The sequence below is a fragment of the Palaemon carinicauda genome, chromosome 21, assembly GCF_036898095.1.
Source record: "Palaemon carinicauda isolate YSFRI2023 chromosome 21, ASM3689809v2, whole genome shotgun sequence".
Lineage (NCBI taxonomy): Eukaryota > Metazoa > Arthropoda > Malacostraca > Decapoda > Palaemonidae > Palaemon > Palaemon carinicauda.
Genome location: NC_090745.1, coordinates 16,463,440 through 16,486,261, shown reverse-complemented (window position 1 = coordinate 16,486,261; position 22,822 = coordinate 16,463,440). Strand labels below are relative to the sequence as shown.

General features: G+C 42.3%; 1 protein-coding gene across 2 annotated transcripts in view; it reads right to left on the bottom strand.

Moving 5' to 3' along the window:
* Positions 1 to 665: 665 nt before the first annotated feature.
* Positions 666 to 22,822, bottom strand: part of LOC137615189 (dynamin-binding protein-like) — a 228,203-nt gene continuing 206,046 nt past the window's right edge. For both annotated transcript variants that reach the window (XM_068344831.1, XM_068344832.1), the window contains exons 20-21: positions 12,465 to 12,620; positions 666 to 2,981 (exon numbers count right to left, since the gene is read on the bottom strand). In XM_068344831.1, coding sequence (XP_068200932.1) covers positions 2,811 to 2,981; positions 12,465 to 12,620 — 327 coding nt within the window. In that variant the 3' untranslated portion in view covers positions 666 to 2,810. The remainder of the gene's footprint in view (positions 2,982 to 12,464; positions 12,621 to 22,822) is intronic.

Sequence of the window (22,822 nt, the reverse complement as noted above, 5' to 3'; positions counted from 1 at the left end):
GATCAGCGGCTAAGCCCCCTCTCCAGTCAAGGTAGGACCAGGGAGGGCCAGGCAAAGGTTGCTGATAACTCATCAGATAGACCTACAGGCTCCCCCAAAACCCCCAACCTTAGCTCACAAGGATGGTAAGGTTGCAGACATTGAAGGCACTAATGTGTTTGAGCGGGACTCGAACCCCCGTCAGGCAAACACCAGGCAGAGACGTTACCAATCAGGCCACAACAACCCAAATATCAAATATACAGCTTCCTGGGTGTATTATAAAACAAAATCCCTTCTGAGGTCTACAAAGGAGGGGTAGTATTCTAGTACATTCCTAAAGTGCAGAGCAAACTTTCTCATTATACTTAGTAATTAAATACCTTACTACATTTCTAACTGGACACAAAGTGATTGCAAACTTTGGATTAAAAAAAAAATATCAGAGATGTGAATTGGTAGTCCTTTTGACACTCAAAATATCAATAAAATTCATATAACACAATAAAGAATCTTTAATATATTTGATGGCATATAGGATCCAATTCCAAAATATTTGAAAAGAAAACAGCTTGCATTTAACATACCATAACTATGTAATGATATATTAACAAAATATCTCTAATCAAGCACAATCAGTATGATCATAGGTAACAATGGCATTCATAGACACACAAATGTAGGTCTAAAGCCGAGTAAAAAATTAACCGCAAGTAAGCCATACAATTCTTAATTTCTTTAATTATTCATTAAAAGTAATCCCTACTTGAAAACTTGACTCTGCTATTAAGCGAAATGCTACAGAATGTGGGATGATTTACCAAGACCTCTATTCACTGTTTACATAATTAAATAAGAAATAACTTTAAGCAGAATAGAGTTGGGTTTTCAACTAACAAGATAAATCAATATTGAAATTATTAAAACCTTAAATTCAGGTTGTTCATTTGTATACTTTTCATCCTATTTCTAAAGTTTTCAACAATAAATTTTACTGGTAGTTGAGACTGAACATAATTAAAATCTTCAAGATAAGATACATGATTATGATATGTTACCTAATTTGATATCTATGAAATATCATTTAAAAATTTGGATAACTTCTATACAAATGGTAAGTGTTGTAAAACAACATCAAGATTCTGTCTGTCATGCTACATACAGTACAGTGCTCTTTAATGCTTAACTAAAATAAAAATATTCCTGAAAGCTTGATACTAAGATTGAGATGTGTATTACACAACATTGCATCCTACATATCATCAAATATATTGATCATATCTCAGAATTACTACTGAAATCAAATACAGTGTAATGATAATTACATAAGATTCTTTTTCATGGCTATGTGAGAACTGAAATTCAGATAATTATTATGTGTACTAACTTCAATATGGCTTAACTTCAATAAAAAGTGGCAAGGACATTTTCAAAGGCAGCATAGTATTTGAGTAGAAAAACTCTAACTTTAGCACTCAAGTTAAAATGCCTTCTACAAGCATTTTTAATAAACTTGGCATTAAAGCTATCTGTAGAGAAGTAATGGAAATCTATATAAAAGCAGTCCACATATACCATAAATACAGTTATGAAAATTCTATTAATTCCCTTTAATATGTTATAAAATTTATCAAAAATTCAAGAAAGCCCAAATAAACCAACAAAATTTATACAAATATTCTAAATACCGTAGTAAAAGGGATTCAAAATCAAGAACTTTCAAGAAAGGGTATATGGCAATCTTATCTCACATGTCCTATTTATACCTGAAGTACATAATAATCAATATAGATTGAGAGAATACCAGTACAGGACTCTCAATTAATTCAACAGTGTGGCAATAGCAAAGGCTATTTTCATAATTCATTTTCTACAGTAAAATAATTTCCTCTGACTGCTAATCTCAAGCATAATTACTTGTAGATTAACACAACTTACCAGTTTGATGGGATAACTCACTATCAAAGAGAGTATTATATGTCAGATTAACTATCTTTATTCTTTGAGTGGGTAGCATAAACAAATAGCCCCACACAGAAAAATTCTAATAAGCAAAATGTAAAATAAAGTCTTGACAAATGTACCTGAGATTCAAGTAGAATGTAGCATTCTATATTTTAAAATAAAAATATTTGCAACCCATCAAGTTACAGTCTTTTACACAACTGATTATGCCACTTCAAATCTTGAGGATAATGCCAATATTCAGGGTCTAAACAGATTTACAAAACATATAAAAAAAAACATACACCAGGAGCTGTGGTTGAAAAAAATAAAACATATGCTGAAAGAACATAAAGGATACTAGATATTTTAATACAAAACCTATCAATATCTGGGACGAACAAGTTGAATCCTCTTTTCTTCAACCTATGGTTTTTGTTAATATCAAATTGTATGATTGATAAATAATAGCCTTTTCCTTTTATTACAAAAATACATAAACACGGTTTTACATAACTACATAAAACACAAAACTTCACTCCTACATCAGTTTGTTTTTCCATAGAATTACTTCCTAGTGAAATGTGTTTACTTAAGCAGGACAAATATCAAAGAAAGCATCAGCAACACCAATGGGCAGCAGACTGTGATGCAATGAAAGACTTGAAACAATAGCATTGCTACAAAGACCAACAAACTGCTCAACACCGTACAAACAAAAATTTAGTACAAAATACTACGCAAACTGTATGTTGGGTACTTAAAAAGAAAATCTTGTAATCAAGAACATTAAGCTCCGAAAATCCCTATTATACGTCGTTACAAAAATATTTACATTTTTAAAGTGCTAAAGAAATAAACAGAAACTCTGTGAACATAGTACAAGGTTATGTATATTTGGTGAGGTAAGAAGCTGGCACATAGCCTTGATGTCCATTGCGATCTTCTACAAACCACCAGTCCGATGACTTTCCTTGAATGATCATAACAACTTGACCAGCACTTAAATTCAGCTGGGTACTATCAGAGCCACCAAAATTATAGAGAGCGTAGTAAAACTGGAAAAATAAAAATATATACATGAAATACCAATGTCACAATGAAATTGTTGTAGTTTCTTCATTATGCTCATTCCCACCCTTTTACAGTAGAGTAGGGTCCCGAATTATGTGAGAATTTGGTCGATCAATCGCCCCACATAAATGGAAAATCGCATAACAGGAATAATCCCATTAGGGCCATGGCAAATAGCAACTTGCCTATTCAAATGTGTTTACTACACATTTTCAATACTTTCTATGTACTATACTGTACTTTTTCTAGTGTTAAATTGTTCTTATAAATAAAGCAAACATTTAAAATATTTCAGTTTTAATGATTTGAAAAAGGTTAAAATTACAACCAGGATGGGTGGAAATACCATATATTTCCCCTTTTAACACAACCTAAAATTAGGACAAATTTTAATAAGTTCCAGACATATCTATTGTATAAGACAACTGGTGAATAGCAAAATCATCACTGTATAGACTAGCTTTTGTTGTATCATTGAAAATCCAAATTTAACAAAATAAAAACAATTTTATAACATGCCTTTCCTAACCACGCTAAAAAGCCCAATGAAAAACGGAAACCATTGTTTTGTTTATTTTCATCTATGATCATAAGGAAGAAACGAACACATTTACACATCTGTTTAGGTTATTTACCAAGTAGTATGTACTGTATTGATTATATGATGATTGTGTTATTACTAATGTAGTGTTACTTATTTTTTCTTGAAATTTCAAAATAAATCAAATGAATGCGATTTATATGATGTTTTTCCTAAAGACGCTACCTAAAACAAAAATGTTATTTTTATTAATAAAATAAATTTTTGAATATACTTACCCGGTGATTATATAAGCTGCAGCTCTGCTGCCCGACAGAAAAACTCTACGGTCAAAATACGCCAGCGATCGCTATGCAGGAGGGGGTGTACATCAACAGCGCCATCTGTCGAGCAGGTACTTAGTACTCCATGTAAACAAAGAACCAATTTTCTCCTCGGTCCACTGGGTCTCTATTGGGGAGGAAGGGAGGGTCCTTTAATATATAATCACCGGGTAAGTATATTCAAAAATTTATTTTATCAATAAAAATAACATTTTTCAATATTAAACTTAGCCGGTGATTATATAAGCTGATTCACACCCAGGGGGGTGGGTAGAGACCAGCATTACATGTTTACATTATTATGAGCTAAGTATTTTGTATTTCATTTTAGCAGTTATTCAAAATAACAAACATAAAATAAATAAGTACCTGGTAAGGAAGTCGACTTGAACAATTACTCTGCCTTTTTAAGTACGTCTTCCTTACTGAGCCTCGCGATCCTCTTAGGATGCTGAGCGACTCCTAGGAGCTGAAGTATCAAGGGTTGCAACCCATACTAAAGGACCTCATCAAAACCTCTAATCTAGGCGCTTCTCAAGAAAAGAATTTGACCACCCGCCAAATCAACCAGGATGCGAAAGGCTTCTTAGCCTTCCGGACAACCCAAAAAACAACAATAAAAAACATTTCAAGAGAAAGATTAAAAAGGTTATGGAATTAGGGGAATGTAGTGGTTGAGCCCTCACCCACTACTGCACTCGCTGCTACGAATGGTCCCAGGGTGTAGCAGTTCTCGTAAAGAGACTGGACATCTTTAAGATAAAAGGACGCGAACACTGACTTGCTTCTCCAATAGGTTGCGTCCATTATACTCTGCAGAGATCTATTTTGTTTAAAGGCCACTGAAGTTGCGACAGCTCTAACTTCATGTGTCCTTACCTTCAGCAAAGCATGGTCTTCCTCATTCAGATGGGAATGAGCTTCTCGTATCAACAGTCTGATATAATAGGAAACTGCATTCTTTGACATAGGTAAAGAAGGTTTCTTAATAGCACACCATAAAGCTTCTGACTGTCCTCGTAAAGGTTTAGTTCGTCTTAAATAGAACTTAAGAGCTCTAACAGGGCATAAGACTCTTTCTAGTTCATTTCCAACCAAATTAGAAAGGCTTGGAATATCGAACGATTTCGGCCAAGGACGAGAAGGTAGTTCGTTTTTGGCTAGAAAACCAAGCTGTAAAGAACATGTAGCCGTCTCAGATGAAAATCCGATGTTCCTGCTGAAGGCGTGTATCTCACTGACTCTTTTAGCTGTTGCTAAGCAGACGAGGAAAAGAGTCTTTAAAGTGAGATCTTTAAAGGAGGCTGATTGTAGTGGCTCGAACCTTTCTGACATAAGGAATCTTAGTACCACGTCTAAATTCCAACCTGGTGTGGCCAAACGACGCTCCTTCGAGGTCTCAAAAGACTTAAGGAGGTCCTGTAGATCTTTGTTGTTAGAAAGATCTAAGCCTCTGTGACGGAAGACTGCTGCCAACATGCTTCTGTAACCTTTGATCGTGGGAGCTGAAAGAGATCTTTCCTTCCTCAGGTATAATAGGAAGTCAGCTATTTGGGTTACAGAGGTACTGGTTGAGGATACTGATACCGACTTGCACCAGCTTCGGAAGACTTCCCACTTCGACTGGTAGACTCTAAGAGTGGATGTCCTCCTTGCTCTAGCAATCGCCCTGGCTGCCTCCTTCGAAAAGCCTCTAGCTCTCGAGAGTCTTTCGATAGTCTGAAGGCAGTCAGACGAAGAGCGTGGAGGCTTGGGTGTACCTTCTTTACGTGTGGCTGACGTAGAAGGTCCACTCTTAGAGGAAGAGTTCTGGGAACGTCCACCAGCCATTGAAGTGCCTCGGTGAACCATTCTCTCGCGGGCCAGAGGGGAGCAACTAACGTCAACCTTGTCCCTTCGTGAGAGGCGAACTTCTGCAGTACCTTGTTGACAATCTTGAACGGGGGGAATGCATAAAGGTCTAGATGGGACCAATCCAGTAGAAAAGCATCTATATGAACTGCTGCTGGGTCCGGGATTGGCGAGCAATAATTTGGGAGCCTCTTGGTCATCGAGGTTGCAAAAAGATCTATGGTAGGTTGGCCCCATGTGGCCCATAGTCTCTTGCACACATTCTTGTGTAGGGTCCATTCTGTTGGGATGATTTGACCCTTCCGACTGAGGCAGTTCGCCATGACATTCATGTTGCCTTGAATGAACCTCGTTACTAGAGACAGGTTTAGATCTCTTGACCAGGTGAGGAGGTCCCTAGCGATCTCATACAACGTCATAGAATGGGTCCCTCCTTGCTTGGAGATGTACGCCAAGGCCGTGGTGTTGTCTGAGTTCACCTCCACCACCTTGCCTAGAAGGAGGGACTTGAAGCTTTTCAAGGCCAGATGAACTGCCAGTAGCTCCTTGCAGTTGATATGTAACGCTCTTTGATTCGAGTTCCAAGTTCCCGAGCATTCCCGACCGTCTAATGTCGCACCCCAGCCCGTGTCCGATGCGTCCGAGAAGAGAACGTGGTTGGGGGTCTGAACAGCCAGGGGCAGACCCTCTCTGAGGTAGATGTTGTCCTTCCACCAAGTCAGTGATGACTTCATCTTCTCGGAAATGGGGATCGAGACCGCTTCTAGCGTCTTGTCCTTTCTCCAGTGAACAGCTAGGTGAAATTGAAGGGGACGGAGGTGCAGTCTCCCTAACGCAATGAACTGGTCCAGGGATGAAAGCGTCCCTATCAGACTCATCCACTGTCTGACTGAACATCGGTCCTTCTTTAGCATGTTCTGGATGCATCCTTGGGCTTGACTTGTTCTGGGGGCCGACGGAAAAGCCCGAAAAGCTTGACTGTGAATCTCCATCCCTAAGTACACTATAGTTTGGGATGGGACCAGTTGGGACTTTTCCATATTGACCAGGAGACCCAATTCCTTGGTCAGATCTAGAGTCCACTTTAGATTCTCCAGACAGCGACGACTGGAAGAAGCTCTTAGAAGCCAGTCGTCCAAATAGAGGGAGGCTCTGATGTCTGCTAAATGCAGGAATTTGGCAATATTCCTCATCAGTTTGGTAAAGACAAGAGGCGCCGTGCTTAGGCCAAAGCACAGGGCTTGAAATTGGTAGACAACCTTCCCGTAAACGAACCTTAGAAAAGGTTGGGAATCTGGGTGGATGGGGAAGTGAAAGTAAGCGTCCTTTAGGTCTAAAGAGACCATCCAGTCTTCCTTCCTGACCGCTGCTAGAACAGACTTTGTCGTCTCCATGGTGAACGTCTGCTTTGTGACAAAGACATTCAGAGCACTGACGTCTAGCACCGGTCTCCACCCTCCTGTCTTCTTTACCACTAAGAAGAGACGGTTGTAGAAGCCCGGGGATTGATGGTCCCGGACTTTGACTACCGCTCCCTTTTCTAGTAAGAGAGACACCTCTTGCTTCAAAGCTAGTCTCTTGTCCTCCTCTCTGTACCTGGGAGAGAGGTCGATGGGAGACGTTGCTAGAGGGGGCTTGCGCATAAACGGGATCTTGTACCCTTCTCTGAGCAACTTCACAGATTGTGCATCTGCGCCCCTGTTCTCCCAGGACTGCCAGTAGTTGAGTCTGGCTCCCACTGCTGTCTGAAGAAGGTGGCAGTCAGACTCTGCCTTTAAAGGACTTGGTACCTTTCTTCTTAATCCCACGTCTCCCTTCGGCACGAGCACCTCCTCTGCTGGAGGCTCTGCCACGAAAGGGCGGAATAAATCTGGACGCTGGAGTGTCCATCCTGGGTCTAGACACGGTAGGCAAAGGGGTGGCTTTGCGGGCAGATGACGCAACCAGGTCATGCGTGTCTTTTTGAATCAAGGAGGCAGCAATCTCCTTGATCAACTCCTCTGGGAAAAGGCACTTTGAGAGAGGAGCAAACATAAGTTCCGATCTCTGACATTGTGTTACTCCAGCTGACAAGAAGGAGCAAAGGTTCTCCCGTTTCTTGAGGACCCCGGAAACGAACGAAGCCGCAAGCTCACTGGAACCGTCCCGTATGGCCTTGTCCATGCAGGACATCATGAGCATGGAAGTTTCCTTGTCAGAAGGGGAGGTCTTCCTGCTCAACGCTCCCAAACACCAATCCAAAAAGTTAAAAACCTCGAAGGCTCTGAACACTCCTTTCATCAGATGGTCTAAGTCTGAAGGAGTCCAACAAATCTTGGAGCGTCTCATGGCTAGCCTGCGGGGAGAGTCTACTAGACTTGAGAAGTCGCCCTGGGCAGAGGCAGGAACTCCCAAGCCGAGAACTTCTCCCGTGGCATACCAGACGCTCGATCTGGAAGCGAGTTTCGCAGGGGGAAACAAGAATGCTGTCTTCCCAAGGTGCTTTTTGGACTGCATCCAATCTCCCAACACTCTTAAAGCTCTCTTAGACGAGCGGGCGAGGACGAGCTTCGTAAAGGCAGGCGCGGATGACTGCGTGCCTAAAGCGAACTCAGATGGAGGAGAGCGTGGGGCTGCAGAAACAAACTGATCAGGATACATCTCCTTGAACAGTGCAAGAATTTTCCTAAAGTCCAAGGAGGGAGGCGTGGTCTTGGGTTCGTCGATGTCCGTTTGCGGGTCGTCAAAGTGTGCAGCGTCGTCATCATCAGAGAGTCCATCGTCTGAATACTGAGGAGGAAGCGGCAAAGGAGTAGGAATTGGCTGGTCAGCTGAGTCCGGCAGCACGGGTGCATGCGTGACTGCACTGGACGCAACGTCATGGAACTGTTGGCCAGTCTGTGAGCTGGCAACAACCATAGCAGCGCGGGGGCGCAAAGCGTCTACTCCTGACTGTCTAGTCTGCTGTGGGCGAGTAGCGGTAACCACACTGGGTTGCGGAGGTTGACGCACCGCGTCAAAACAAAACAACTTAGGTTGTTGTTGTAACTCGCGAACGTCAACGCATGGTTCCGTGCGTCGCTGAACGTCAACATGCGGCTGGCAGGGTACACTGCGCATGGGTGGCGGGACTCTCACAGCTGGAGTGCGGGAGAAGGTAGCCTCAGCGTCCACTGGACGCACAACCGTGGTTGGTTGTAGGCTAACGGGTGGTGCAGCGTCAACCTTCTCCGCACGAAAGCCCTGCATTAATGACGTTAACTGCGTCTGCATGGTCTGCAGCAAAGACCACTTAGGGTCTACAGTAGCAGGTGCGGCAACAGACGGTGTTACTGCCTGTTGCGGTACCGCTTTGCCTCTCTTAGGAGGTGTGCAGTCATCGGAAGACTGCAGCGAGTCCGAACTGACCCAGTGGCTACAACTGGGCCGTTGGACTTGCGCGGAAGGGACCGACTTGCGTTTAAGAGGCCGTGAGACCTTGGTCCATTGTTTCTTCCGAGAAACATCTTCCGCAGACGAGGAATAAATGGGCTCTCTCGTCTTCTTGTGGGTGGGGCGATCTTGGTAAGATACGTCCGAAACCACGGAGGGAACGTCTGTCCGCTGATTAAAGCCTGTCGAACCCTTTGGTCGTACGACATTGCTCCTCCCCTGGGCTTGGGAGCTTGCAAGAGGTCCCGGACTGGGAGGACGACAGGCACGAACAGACGCACCCTCAAGCGCAACACTAACACTTTCCACAACACTACCACTCACTTTGTCCCTACCCACTGCACTCTTACCCTTCAACTCCTTGACGTCTGCCATGAGTTGGTTACGGTCACTCGCCAATGACTCGACTCTCTCACCCAGAGCCTGGATGGCACGCATCATATCTGCCATCGAAGGTTGTTGAGTGCTAGAAGGGGGATCAGGAGCAACCACTACAGGGAAAGGAATAGGTTGTGGGGCATGAGGAGAGGAAATATCAACGGAGCGAGATGAACTTCTCCTGACTCTATCTCTCTCTAGCCTACGTGAATATTTCAGGAATTCGAGAAAATCGAATTCCGAAAGCCCAACGTATTCCTCACATCGATCTTCCAATTGACAGGTTTTATCCCGACAATTGGAACAAACGGTGTGCGGATCGATAGAGGCCTTCGGAAGACGCCTTGAACAGTCCCTAGCACTACACTTTCTGTATTTAGGGACTTGAGAAGGGTCAGCCATCTTGAATTAGTCAAAGGGGAATTCAAAATCTATCCAAGTCGTCAACAAATAATCCAAAAATCAATAAAAGTATGCAAGGATGTATTGAAGATAACCTCTGCAAAGCGAAAGCTAATAACTAGAAATGTGTACTTCACCAAATCTGTGAAAACCAATCCAGTAAGCAACAGCGAATTTAGTAGGTCTTGCCGGTGGCCCGACAGAGAGAAAATTGGTTCTTTGTTTACATGGAGTACTAAGTACCTGCTCGACAGATGGCGCTGTTGATGTACACCCCCTCCTGCATAGCGATCGCTGGCGTATTTTGACCGTAGAGTTTTTCTGTCGGGCAGCAGAGCTGCAGCTTATATAATCACCGGCTAAGTTTAATATTGAAAAACCTTCCATTTGCTTACTGTACGCTCCATTGTCAATCATAATGAAGAAACGAACACATAAAATACAAATGATCAGGGTGATAACTAATGATATTATTACAGATATTTTACTTACTGTATCCATAAAAATTCTTACATAAGTAGCAAAACACGAAAACCATTTTTTGCGTTTAATCAACAATAGCAAACTGGCGCTTATGACAGTATGATAATTCATGATAATTCTAAACTGTTACGAAGGATAACTGTTCATTCCATATCCAAAATACTTTTCCTAACTTCAGTTATAAGTCAACTTGTACCCACCTCAATTATGGAACCATCAACTAAAAAAGAAAAAGAAGTACTAGGCTCGTTTTTAAAGTCATTGAACAATTGGGTTACCTCTGAAATGTTCGATATGACAGAGATGGTGCGAGATTGGAGAAAGTAAGGATAATTTAAATCATGATTTACTTTTAATATAAGAAACTTTGTGAATAAACAAAGATTGCCTTTGGGAGAGAGAGAGAGAGAGAGAGAGAGAGAGAGAGAGAGAGAGAGAGAGAGAGAGAGAGAGAGAGAGAGAGAGAGAGAGAGAGATTATAATGATAGTTTTAAATGTACTGAACAGAAAATATGATAGGTTATAACACATTAGTGCTTATGTAATATCAACTGTATAGATGTTTTGAATAAGTTAAGAAATGGTATAAACAATACTTTGTTACTGTATTTGTACATGCATATTCTTGAGAGGAGCAGCTAGACATCAGCTGATCTGATCACTGCCAAAAGTAAAACCAAAAGAAGTCAGCAATACTTGATTGTTGAAACACACAAAATTCTAGACAAAAGTACATAAATGTTTTCTTAAAGCACAATTAATGATTTGAATATAGCAGCAATTTTCTAGAATAAAATGTTTCCTAAAAAAATAGTAGTTTGCTGACAAAATCGGATGCCATATTTTAAGCTACGATTGAAATAGATTTATAAACGGTATAATTTTTTTTTGTGTATCATATTTAACTGACACTCTTTAAGGAAACCTATTTTGGTTTCTTCATCTATATGTAAGTACAGTATTGTATAACACCAGAGAGAGAGAGAGAGAGAGAGAGAGAGAATCAGCTGTTGTAATCGTATGCCGTGTTTTTGTTTCTTGTACCACCTGAAGCGAGGAATTGCTCACCACAACTAAGAATAGTCATGTTAATTTCATTCTTAAACTCGGGTTACCAAATGTGAACTAGGATTTTATTTGTTACAGAGAGAGAGAGAGAGAGAGAGAGAGAGAGAGAGAGAGAGAGAGAGAGAGAGAGAGAGAGAGAGAGAGAGTTTTATATACTGTGTACTATACCAAACAAATCTTTGTAAATAAAATATATACAGAAAATATTGCAGACTCGTTACCGAAAGTTAGGCTATTCCCTGCCCACAAACGAACCCAGACTACGTGTGAAAACCTTGAACACCCACAGTGAAAAATAAAGCTTTTACATACAGTATACTGTATACTGTACTAAACAAAAATAATGCTTTAATATACCATCATTAACACTACCATTAAAATTATCGAAAGGTTAGAGAAAGATAAAGATTGCCGAGAACATAACCACAATTCTGTTTACATTTTGTCAGCTGGACTGGCATAGTTAAAATTTTGATTTCATTGTTATGGAAGTTTTCCTCAAATAGGCTATTTACTATGAAATTACGTGAATAAAATGTAAGGTAAATATCATTTGGTTACATTTATTATCAGGCAACCTACTTGGGGCAACCAATATACAGTACTTGAAAAGACAATAGATTTGATATGTTTTGCGGTGCTTGACTCCAGACTGAATAGCTTCGCAGAGACAGAAAATTTATTTATAAAAACTAGCGACTGCATAAATGGGGAATCGCACACTTTGAACACCCATAATTCGGGACCGTACTGTATATCAATACAAGGCCTCTAGGAGGACATTTGATCATGACACTAAGGTAGATGTATGAATAAGAAGTGGCAAAGAAAAATCATTACAATTGCATTATTTGCAATAGTTGAAATATGTAGATTTAAAATAACTGATACAAAGATCAAACTCTTTGCTCACACAACTATATGAAGTAAAAAATGGAAAATAAAAATAATTGAATGAATTCCTAATATTCAAGGAAAAACTAAAAAAAAAAATCAATGCTACCAATTACCTGAGGTTCTTCATATTCAGATTCAGGAAGAGGGCTGGCTCCACTGTTACCTTGAGGGTGCGAGGCTTGATTCATCCCATCATCTTCAATTATTTCATATATGGGACTTCCATCGGTTTCGTCTATGACAGGTTTCTCAGATTGTTCTTCTCTCCCCTTAGAAAAAGAATATTTTTTTTTTAAATTCCACAAGACTAATAGTGATAAATAATTTATTAATAATTACTTTATGCAAAAAAGGAATCTAAATATAGGCGATTAATTCTAACACCTTCTGCCAACAACATGAGACACAAAACTAAAGAGTTTACTTATATCTGATCCAAGTCTCGCTCGCGAGAGATATTCAAACTTTGAGCACGAGCTGTTATGTCATGTTCGCAATAGCTCATTGTGTGTTCAAGTCTCGAGAAATGGAATCGCAAGGGTAGACCCCAAGAACGTCTTTAAAAGGCCAAGGGCATAGAGAAGGGCTGACAGAGAACTGGCCTGGGGAAAGGGGGGGGATGAAGGATGGTAACTAGTCTTCTCCGACTCGTCCAGAGAATACCCTGCAATGGCGGGATCCTCCCTAGCGCAACAGGATGGTAGGCAAGGGTGTTTTGAGGGGATTTTATACGCCATCGTTGTATAATGGGGTGTCCATTGAGTTACAGGGTGAGCAGGGCCACTTACAAGAAGCTCGAGGAAGGAGTTCACTCAAAGCATAGTGAACCACCTGCAAACACAAAGATGTCTGCCACAGTTTCCTATAGGGTCAGCAGGTGCTTGTGGGGGAGACCCTGGGGCTGAGCAGGCTCGGCAAGAGTGGAGCGAGATTGTTATCCTAAGGGGTAAATAATCTGCAAGACCTCAGGTGGAGGGGAAACTGTGGAGGAAGAAGAAGTGAAGAGCATGGACCAGGAGGAAGGGAACAGAAGGTGTCACAAGGGCAAGTCCACATGCTGCTTCCTCAGGAAAACATAAAAATCTCCTCTGCAAAGAAAAGAAGAAAGTTAATTATACCGATTGACCAGAAAACAGAAGTGACGTATGTCCACTCTTTCTAGCAGCCGAGATAAAAGTTGGAGATGGTGATTGTACGGGCTAAGCGGGAGCCTATATCACTAGCCCCAAGCTTGCCAAGGGTTGGCTGTCACCTCGCTCAAGTTTTTCATGGCTGTGAACACTCAACTACGCTGAGTTACTCCTGGTAAAATATGAAGGTTTGTATTCGTGTTGGAATTGCCTTGGTCTAAAGTTTCCTTACCAATCCCCTGACAATGTGTTTCACTTAGGGTCAAGATATCCCAACTATATTTCATAAATTCACTCTTCACTTGCTGTAACTTCCCAATCTGATTCATGGTTCTAACACTTCAATTATCAATTTTCAAAATTTTCCTTAGTATCTATAAACCAGGAGATTATTAGCAACCCCCTACGGCAGGGACTGGGGGCCATTTTGTCATATTCTCTTACCATGATTGACTAAATCCATAGAGGATTCATTGGCTAGATACATCAAAGGATAGCCAGTTCCTTGTGATGCGCAGTGCCTATCTAACTAAAGCAAGTGACCCCTGCCGGTCCATACATTAGTATGGACCGCCAGGCACCAAGAGTAAATGCCGAAAAAACAGTTTGTCCATCGCCTTAAACCCAATCCGTCACCCTGCTGCCAGTGACTTCATCAACATTTAGGGGGGATATTTCCTCCACACCCAAAGCTCTCATTACTTCACCAAATTGCTCATCCGCCTATACGAGTATAACCATTAGCAAACAAGGCAATATATAAATAAATAAATAAATATATATATATTTATATATATATATATATATATATATAGATATAGATAGATATATATATATATATATATATATATATATATATATATATATATATATATATATATATATATATATATATATATATATATATATATATATATATATATATATATATATATATATATATAGTATATATATATACAGTATATATATATATATATATATATATATATATATATATATATATATATATATATATATATATCACAAATCTTAAGTAATATGATATTTTAATTATAAAATAAATTTTTGAATATACTTACCCGGTGAATATATAATAGCTGCAACTCTGCGGCTCGACAGAAAACATACTAAAAAACTCGCGAGCGATCGCTATGAAGGTTGCGGGTGTGCCCACCAGCGCCAACTGTCGGCCAGATACCACTCTTGTATGTAAACAAAACCTTCAATTCTTCTCGTCCCGCTGTGTCTCTATTGGGGAGGAAGGGAGGGTCATTTAATTTATATATTCACCGGGTAAGTATATTCAAAAATTTATTCTATAATTAAAATATCATTTTTAAATATTTAACTTAGCCGGTGAATATATAATAGCTGATTCACACCCAAGGAGGTGGGTAGAGACCAGAGTTAATTATGTTTACAGCGTATAAGCTAAGAGTTTTTTCATTTTGGCAGTTATCAATATAACAAAACCAAAATAAATAGGTACCTGGTGAGGAAGTTGACTTAGACGATTACTCTGCCTTGTAAGTCTGTCTTCCTCACGGAGCCCAGCGATCCTCTTAGGATGCTGACAGACTCCCAGGAGCTGAAGTATCAAGGGCTGCAACCCATACAACAGGACCTCATCAAACCCCTAATCTGGGCGCTCTCAAGAAATGACTTTGACCACCCGCCAAATCAATCAGGATGCGAAAGGCTTCTTAGCCTTCCGAACAACCCATAAAACAATATTAAAAACATTTCAAGAGACAGATTAAAAGGATATTGGAATTAGGGAAGTGTAGTGGTAGAACCCTCACCCACTACTGCACTCGCTGCAACGAATGGACCCAGTGTGTAGCAGTCCTCGTAAAGAGTCTGGACATCTTTTAAGTAAAATGACGCGAACACTGACTTGTTTCTCCAAGAAGTCGCGTCCATAATACTTTGCAGAGATTTATTTTGCTTGAAGGCCACGGAGGTTGCTATATCTCTAACTTCGTGCGTCTTAACCTTAAGCAAACATCGGTCTTTCTCATTCAAGTGAGAATGAGCTTCTCGTATTAAAAAAATCTGATAAAATATGACAAAGAATTCTTTGACATAGGCAATGAAGGTTTCTTAACTGAGCACCATAATGCCTCAGATTTCCCTCATAATGACTTAGTACGAGCTAAATCGAACTTAAGAGCTCTAACAGGACATAATACTCTTTCCAGTTCGTTGCCTACGATCTCTGATAAGCAAGGAATATCAAAAGATTTAGGCCAAGGACGAGAAGGCAGTTCATTTTTGGCCAGGAAACCAAGTTGAAGTGAACAAGTGGCTTTTTTCTGTAGAAAAGCCGATGTTCTTACTGAAGGCATGAAGTTCACTGACCCTTTTAGCCGAAGCCAAGCACACTAGGAAAAGTGTCTTGAGGGTGAGATCCTTCAGGGAGGCTGAATGTAATGGCTCAAACCTGTCTGACATGAGGAACCTTAGGACCACGTCTAAGTTCCATCCAGGAGTTGCCAAACGACGTTCCTTAGAGGTCTCGAAAGACTTAAGGAGATCTTGGAGATCTTTATTGTTGGAAAGATCTAAGCCTCTATGTCGAAAGACCGAAGCCAACATGCTCCTGTAGCCCTTAATCGTGGGAGCTGAAAGGGAGTGAACCTTTCTCAGATGTAAAAGAAAATCTGCGATTTGGGCTACAGAGGTACTGCACGAGGACACAGATGCTGACTTGCAACAGTCTCGAAAGACTTCCCACTTCGACTGGTATACTCTAATGGTAGAAGCTCTCCTAGCTCTTGCAATCGCACTGACTGCCTCCTTCGAAAAAAACCTCTAGCACTTGAGAGTCTTTCGATAGTGTGAAGGAAGTCAGACGAAGAGCGGGGAGGCTTTGAAGGACATTCTTTACGTGGGGCTGACGTAATAGATCTACCCTTAGAGGAAGACTTCTTGGAAAGTCTACCAGCCATTGAAGTACCTCGGTGAACCACTCTCTCGCGGGCCAGAGGGTAGCAACCAACGTCAACCTTGTCCCTCCGTGAGAGGCGAACTTCTGCAGTACCTTGTTGACTATCTTGAATGGTGGGAATGCATATAAGTCCATAAAAGACCAATCCAGTAGAAACGCGTCTATGGAGATTGCTTCTGTATCTAGGACTGGAGAGCAAAAGATTGGTAACCTTTTGGTCAACGAGGAGGCAAAGAGGTCTATGGTTGGTTGACCCCAAGAAGCCCAAAGACTCTTGCCCACGTCCTTGTGGAGGGTCCATTCCGTGGGTATCACCTGACCCCTCCGACTGAGACAGTCTGCCAAGACGTTCAAGTCCCCCTGGATGAATCTCGTCAACAGGGAGATGCCTCGAATTCTAGACCATAAGAGAAGGTCCCTTGCGATCTCGAGCAGCGTGAAGGAGTGTGTGCCTCCTTGCTTGGAGATGTACGCCAAAGTTGTGGTGTTGTCTGAGTTGACCTCTACCACTTAGTTTCGAAGACGCTTCCTAATATCATCAAGGCCAAGTGGACTGCTAATAGCTCCTTGCCGTTGATGTGCATGCTCTTCTGACTTGAGGTCCACAGACCCGCGCATTCCCGACCGTCCAGGGTCGCACCCAACCCAAACCCGACGCGTCTGAGGACAACACGTGGTTTGGGTTCTTGACTGCTAGGGATAGTCCCTCTCTCAGACTGATATTGCTGTCCCACCATTTCAGGCATGCCTTTATTGGTTCGGAGACTGGGAATGATACCGTCTCTAATGTCTTGTCCTAGTTCCAGTGAGAGGCTAGATGGAACCAGAGAGGCAGAAGGGGTAGTCTCCCTAGTGAGACAAACTGCTCCAGGGATGAGAGAGTCCCTACGAGACTGTTCCAACTCCTGACTGAATAAACGTTTTCTTTTCAGCATTAGTTGGACTTCGAGCAGGGCTTGACTGCGAATCTCCATCCCCAAAAATAGAATAATCTGGGATGGGATCAGTTGGGACTTTTAGGTTGACCACAAGTCCCAACTCCCTGGCCAGACTCAACGTCCAATGTAGATCCTGCAGACAGCGAAGGCTGGACGATGCTCTGAGAAGCCAGTCGTCCAAGTACAGGGAGGCTCGGATCCCCGATAGCTCGAAACTGGTACCCCACATTCCTGTAAACAAACCTCAGAAACGGTTGGGAATCCGGGTGTATAGGAATGTGGAAGTATGCCTCCTGAAGGTCGAGAGAGACCATCCAGTCGCCTTCCATAAATGCTGTCAAGACAGCCTGGTAGACTTCATCGTGAAGTTTGTCTTGACAATGAACAAATTGAGCGCACTTGCCTCTTACGTACTCCTGCAGTGAACATGGCTGCCAAATCATGGAGCCATCCCTGAGGGACTTGTTCCTGCAGAGAACGTGGCTGTCAGATCATTGGAGCCATCCCTGAAAGCCTTGTTTATGCATGACATAATTGTACAGCAAAACTTCAAAGGCTCGAAAACAGCTGTGAAGTTGACCTGTAAAATCTTGAAGCGTCTCATGGCCAGGCGCCAGGGAGAGTCTATGAGGTTTGAGAAGTCTATCTGGGTAGAGGCAGGAACTCCCAAGCCGAGAACTTCTCTCGTGTCATATCAGACTCTCGCTCTATAAGCCAGTTTAAAAGAAGGGAAAGCAAAGGCTGTATCCCCCAAACTCCTCCTGGTGATAAACCAGTCGCCTAGCAAACGTAAAGCTCTCTAGGAGAGCGAGAGAGCACTAGCTTATAAAACAACGGCTTTGAAGTAGCTAGGCCTAGTGTAAGCTCTGACGTTTAGGCGAACGAGGAGCAGCAGTTACAAAAAGATCCGGACAAAGATCCTTAAAAATCAGCATGATTTATTTAAAGTCCATAGAGGGCTAAGCAGCTTTAGGCTCCTCTCCGTCTGACAGAGTCCTCAAGGGAATATCAGTAGGAGGGGGAACAGCAACTTCCTCATCTGAAGGAACCTTGTCCGATAATAGCTGAGTCTCAAGCAAGGGAGAGACCTACCGTGGTGGCAATGCTTTACAAGCAGAGTCCACACGCACTGGTGCATTAGTAGCGGACCAGGACGCAACGTCATGTAACTGCTTGACAGTCTGTGAACTGTCAACAACAACAGGTGCGAGAGACCAGGACGCAACGTCATGTAACTGCTTGACAGTCTGTGAACTGTCAACAACAACAGGTGCGTGAGGACGCACAGCGTCCACTCGAGACTGCTTTGACCGCCTAGACTGAGCAGTCAAAACAACTCTAGAATGCGGAGGTTGACGCTCAGCGTCAAAACAAGTCAACTCCGATTGCTAGCGAACGTCCTGAACGTCAACAGGAGCATCAGCAAGTGGCCTAACGTCCAAATGTGGCTGAAAATCCACACGAGACCGCATCGAGTGTGGTTCTAAACAACCTGACTGACGTGACTTAGCTACGCCAACGTCAACAGGACGCACAAAGGAACGTTAGGGTGGCTGAAAGCCAGGATCTCGATGAGATAAACGGCTAGGCTCAACGGACTTATCGGCAGAATAGTCTTCCATAAGGGAGGCAAGCTTATTCTGCATGTCTTGCCGTACAACCCATTTAGGATCAACGGAAATGGTTGCGGTAAGAGACGAGGGTAACGTCTATGACCGCAAAACCTTGCCAACAAAAAGACTCTCGGAGTCTGTGTTACGCTTTTGTTAGGCGGCGAGCAGTCTTCCGATGACTGCATAGGGTCAGAGCTGTCCTAATGGCTACAACCAGGACGCTGGACCTGTCCTGAAAGGACTGACTTTCGCTTAAGGGCCTCGAAACCTTGTTTCAGGTTTCTTATGCGAAAAGCCTTCGGATGACGAGGAGAAAATCGTCTCTCTCGCCTTATGGTAGGGGTGATCTTGGTAAGATACACCCGATACCATAGAGGGAACGTCTGTTCGCTGATCAAGGCCTCTCGAACCCATAAGTCGTACGACATTACTTCTCCCCTGGGCTTGGGAGCTTGCAAGAGGTCCCGGACTAGGCGAACGACAGGCACGAACAGACGAACCCTCAGTCGCAACACTGATAACACTTTGCGCAATATCACTTTATCACTACGATTTTCTGTTTTGCACTTATTTCACTGAAATCGAAACTTTTACTGATTTCTACCTGAAGCACGCAATTCTACCCTCATCAAAAGGTAGTAATTGTGAAATCAGTCGTATAATGCAAGCACATTAATACCAGCAAAAAAAAACAGTAAACATATTTTAAGATAAAAAATTCAGTGGCTGGGGAAGAGACTAAACACTAGTTCATTCAAAACTACGTTTTCAATCTCTCACCGTACATTGGCTGGGGACGAGAATAAAAAACTAAAAACGTTTTATCCTTTCTCCCCGTACAGAGACTAGGGACGAGAGTAACTCGAGAACAACGTTACCCGCTTGAACGGAACGTTTTCTCTCCTCTCTCTCCCTCCGTCTCTATCTCTCTCTCTCTCTCTCTCTTGATTTCGCACCTAAGAGAAGAGCCCACTTACGTTTCGTCAAAAAAACATGTTATTTGACCAAAGGAAAAAACTGAAAGGTTTTTCAATTAAAAAGTTCCTTTAAAATAGAATTTAAAACATTTAAGCTTTGAAAGAAGAATGAACAAAACGTCAGAATCGATTTACTCTTTCTGCAAAGTGAAACCGTGATACTCTCTCTCTCTATCGTAACGATAGAGCGCAAACTGCGTAGCATAAATAAACTAAACGTTAGTTCATCTTTGAAACAGTACGAAGACTATTCAAAGAAAATCTTTCATAAAATATCTATTAAAAAATATTCATTTAAAAAGTTTTAAATCATTAGCTCTTTAAAAGCTATTTACGATTGAAAGGGCTCAACGTTGTTTAACTTCGGTTTCCAAGTTAGGACCGCCTACTCTCAGGAAAGGTCGCATATAAACAAATCATTAAAATTTACTTTTATGTTTATTATAAATGGAAAGTTAATCGAAGAGGCCTAATAAAGGCGGTGAGATATAAAATATATAGAGGAAAATCTATAATTAATTTATAACGTGATAAGATAATTGCTAAAAGCCTAAACACACTTCCGTCTAAGGGAAGGGTCGGCCATTTAAAAGTCAAAGAAAGTCCATACTCTCTTTGTCATCAAAAATTAAATCTATCCAAAAACGAGTTCAAGATTTAAGATGAAGATAAAACACCTGCACTGCGAAAGCTCAAACCAAAATGAAGTACTTCACCAAATATGTTGAGAAAACTCCAGGTTCTACAGCGAGTATTGATACGTCTTGTCGTCAACGTCGACAGAGAAGAATTGAAGGTTTTGTTTACATACAAGAGTGGTATCTGGCCGACAGTTGGCGCTGGTGGGCACAGCCGCAACCTTCATAGCGATCGCTCGCGAGTTTTTTAGTATTTTTCTGTCGAGCCGCAGAGTTGCAGCTATTATATATTCACCGGCTAAGTTAAATATTTAAAATTGTATTTTTCCTAACATACTTACCGAGAACTACTTTCTTAGGAGGTACCTGGAATCTCCTCTCAACCGACCAGAGTTTTGTGTAGTCTACCCTACTTCCGTTTTCTGTGGGGACTAACTCAGTCGTAAGGAGAACGTGCCCTGAGGGTAGTCCTGAGCTAGGTCGGCGTTAGCTTGGGTCTCGCTCGTCAGTAAGTTCCTGGATGGTACAAAAAGGTCTTCAAGGGCAGTAAGGCACTCTGGGAAGGTAGGGAGGGCCATTACCCGAAAGTAATTCTCGGTAAGTATGTTAGGAAAAATACAAATTACTTAAAATTTGTGATTTGTTCCAACACAGAGACTTACCTCGAACTACTTTCTCAGGAGACTTACACTTTAGGAGATGGGAGTGTCTTCCTGAACTTCAGACCAAGCTAACCGGACGTCCAGGAACCTAGATGTGAACTAGGTTGCAAAATATATACGGAAAACGAAACGTAGGGAAAACTACACAAAGAGCTCATGTTAGTGTCTAAGTACTTACCCTTTAAAAAATTCCATGATGCTGAGTCCTGTGGCAAAGTTGTAGAGACGTGTCTTCTTCGGATTGTATGTGAGGTTATCTCCAAGCAGGGAAAGGAAAAAAGGGACAAGGGTGAAAGGGAACGAACCTGTGTCTCTTGGTTTTGCTATCCACGATTGTACCCGGGGCTTCACCGTTAAATCGCTTGGAGCGCGGAGATGACTGTCCCAATAGAGAAACCTCTAAAGACCTCCTTGAGCAATCCTTGAGGTAATGCGTTGTGAAGGTCGACTAGTTCGACCAGGTGCCTGCTCTAAGGATCTGGCCCACCGCCATGTTCCTCTCAAAAGCCAGAGAAGTACTTAGACCCCTAATGTCATGGGGCCTTGGATTACTTGGCAGGGGCAGTCCCTCATCATTATAGGCCCTGACAATAACCCGTCTCAGCCAAAAGGAGATGGTATTCTTAGATACCTGCATTTTCTTTACACCCGTAGAGACAAAAAGACTTTTGATACCAGGCCGGAGATGGGCAGTCCTCTCAAGGTATTTTCTCACGGCACGGACGGGGCACAACTTCAAATCTTCTGGATTCCCTGTCCTAGGAATAGCCGGCATTGAAAAGCCCTCGAACTTAGGGTCCCAGACCGCTGGATTCTGTGTCTTTGCTATGAAAGAAGGGACGAACTTGAGGGAGATCTCCCTCCACCCCTTCGAATGACAGATGTCGTAAGACAACCCATGGATCTCTCCTACTCTCTTAGCACAGGCCAAGGCCAACAAGAAGACCATCTTGAGAGTGAGATCCCTGTCCACTATGTCCTTCAGGGGTTCGAACGGCGGACCACTTAATATTTTCAATACCCTTGTCACGTCCCACTGCGGCACCCTGGAGGCCTGCGGAGGGCAAGCTTGTTCGAAGCTCCTGATGAGCATAGATATGTGCCTAGAGGAGCCCAGATCAATGCCCTTCAGAAGGAAGACTTGGCCCAAGGCTGCACGGACTCCTTTGATGGCCGGAATTGACATGCCCACTTCGTCTCTGAGATGCACTAGAAAATCCGCAATATCTGGGACCGAGGCTTTGAGAGGCTTGATGTTCTTTGAGGCACACCATTTTGTAAAAGTAGCCCATTTTGCTTGGTAGACCGCTGCTGAAGACCGTCTCAGATAACGTGACATCTTCTCTGCAGTACCTGATGAATACCCTTCCTTCCTCAGGAGCCGCTCGATAGTCTCCAAGCGTGAAGGCGAAGAGACTGAGGATTGTTGTGGAACCTTTGGAAGTGTGGCTGCCGTAGAAGATCTGGCCTGTCGGGCAGAGGGCACGGGGGAAGACATGCCAGGTCCCTTAGATCCGCGAACCACTCCCTCTCCAGCCACCAGGGCGCTACCAAAGTCATCTT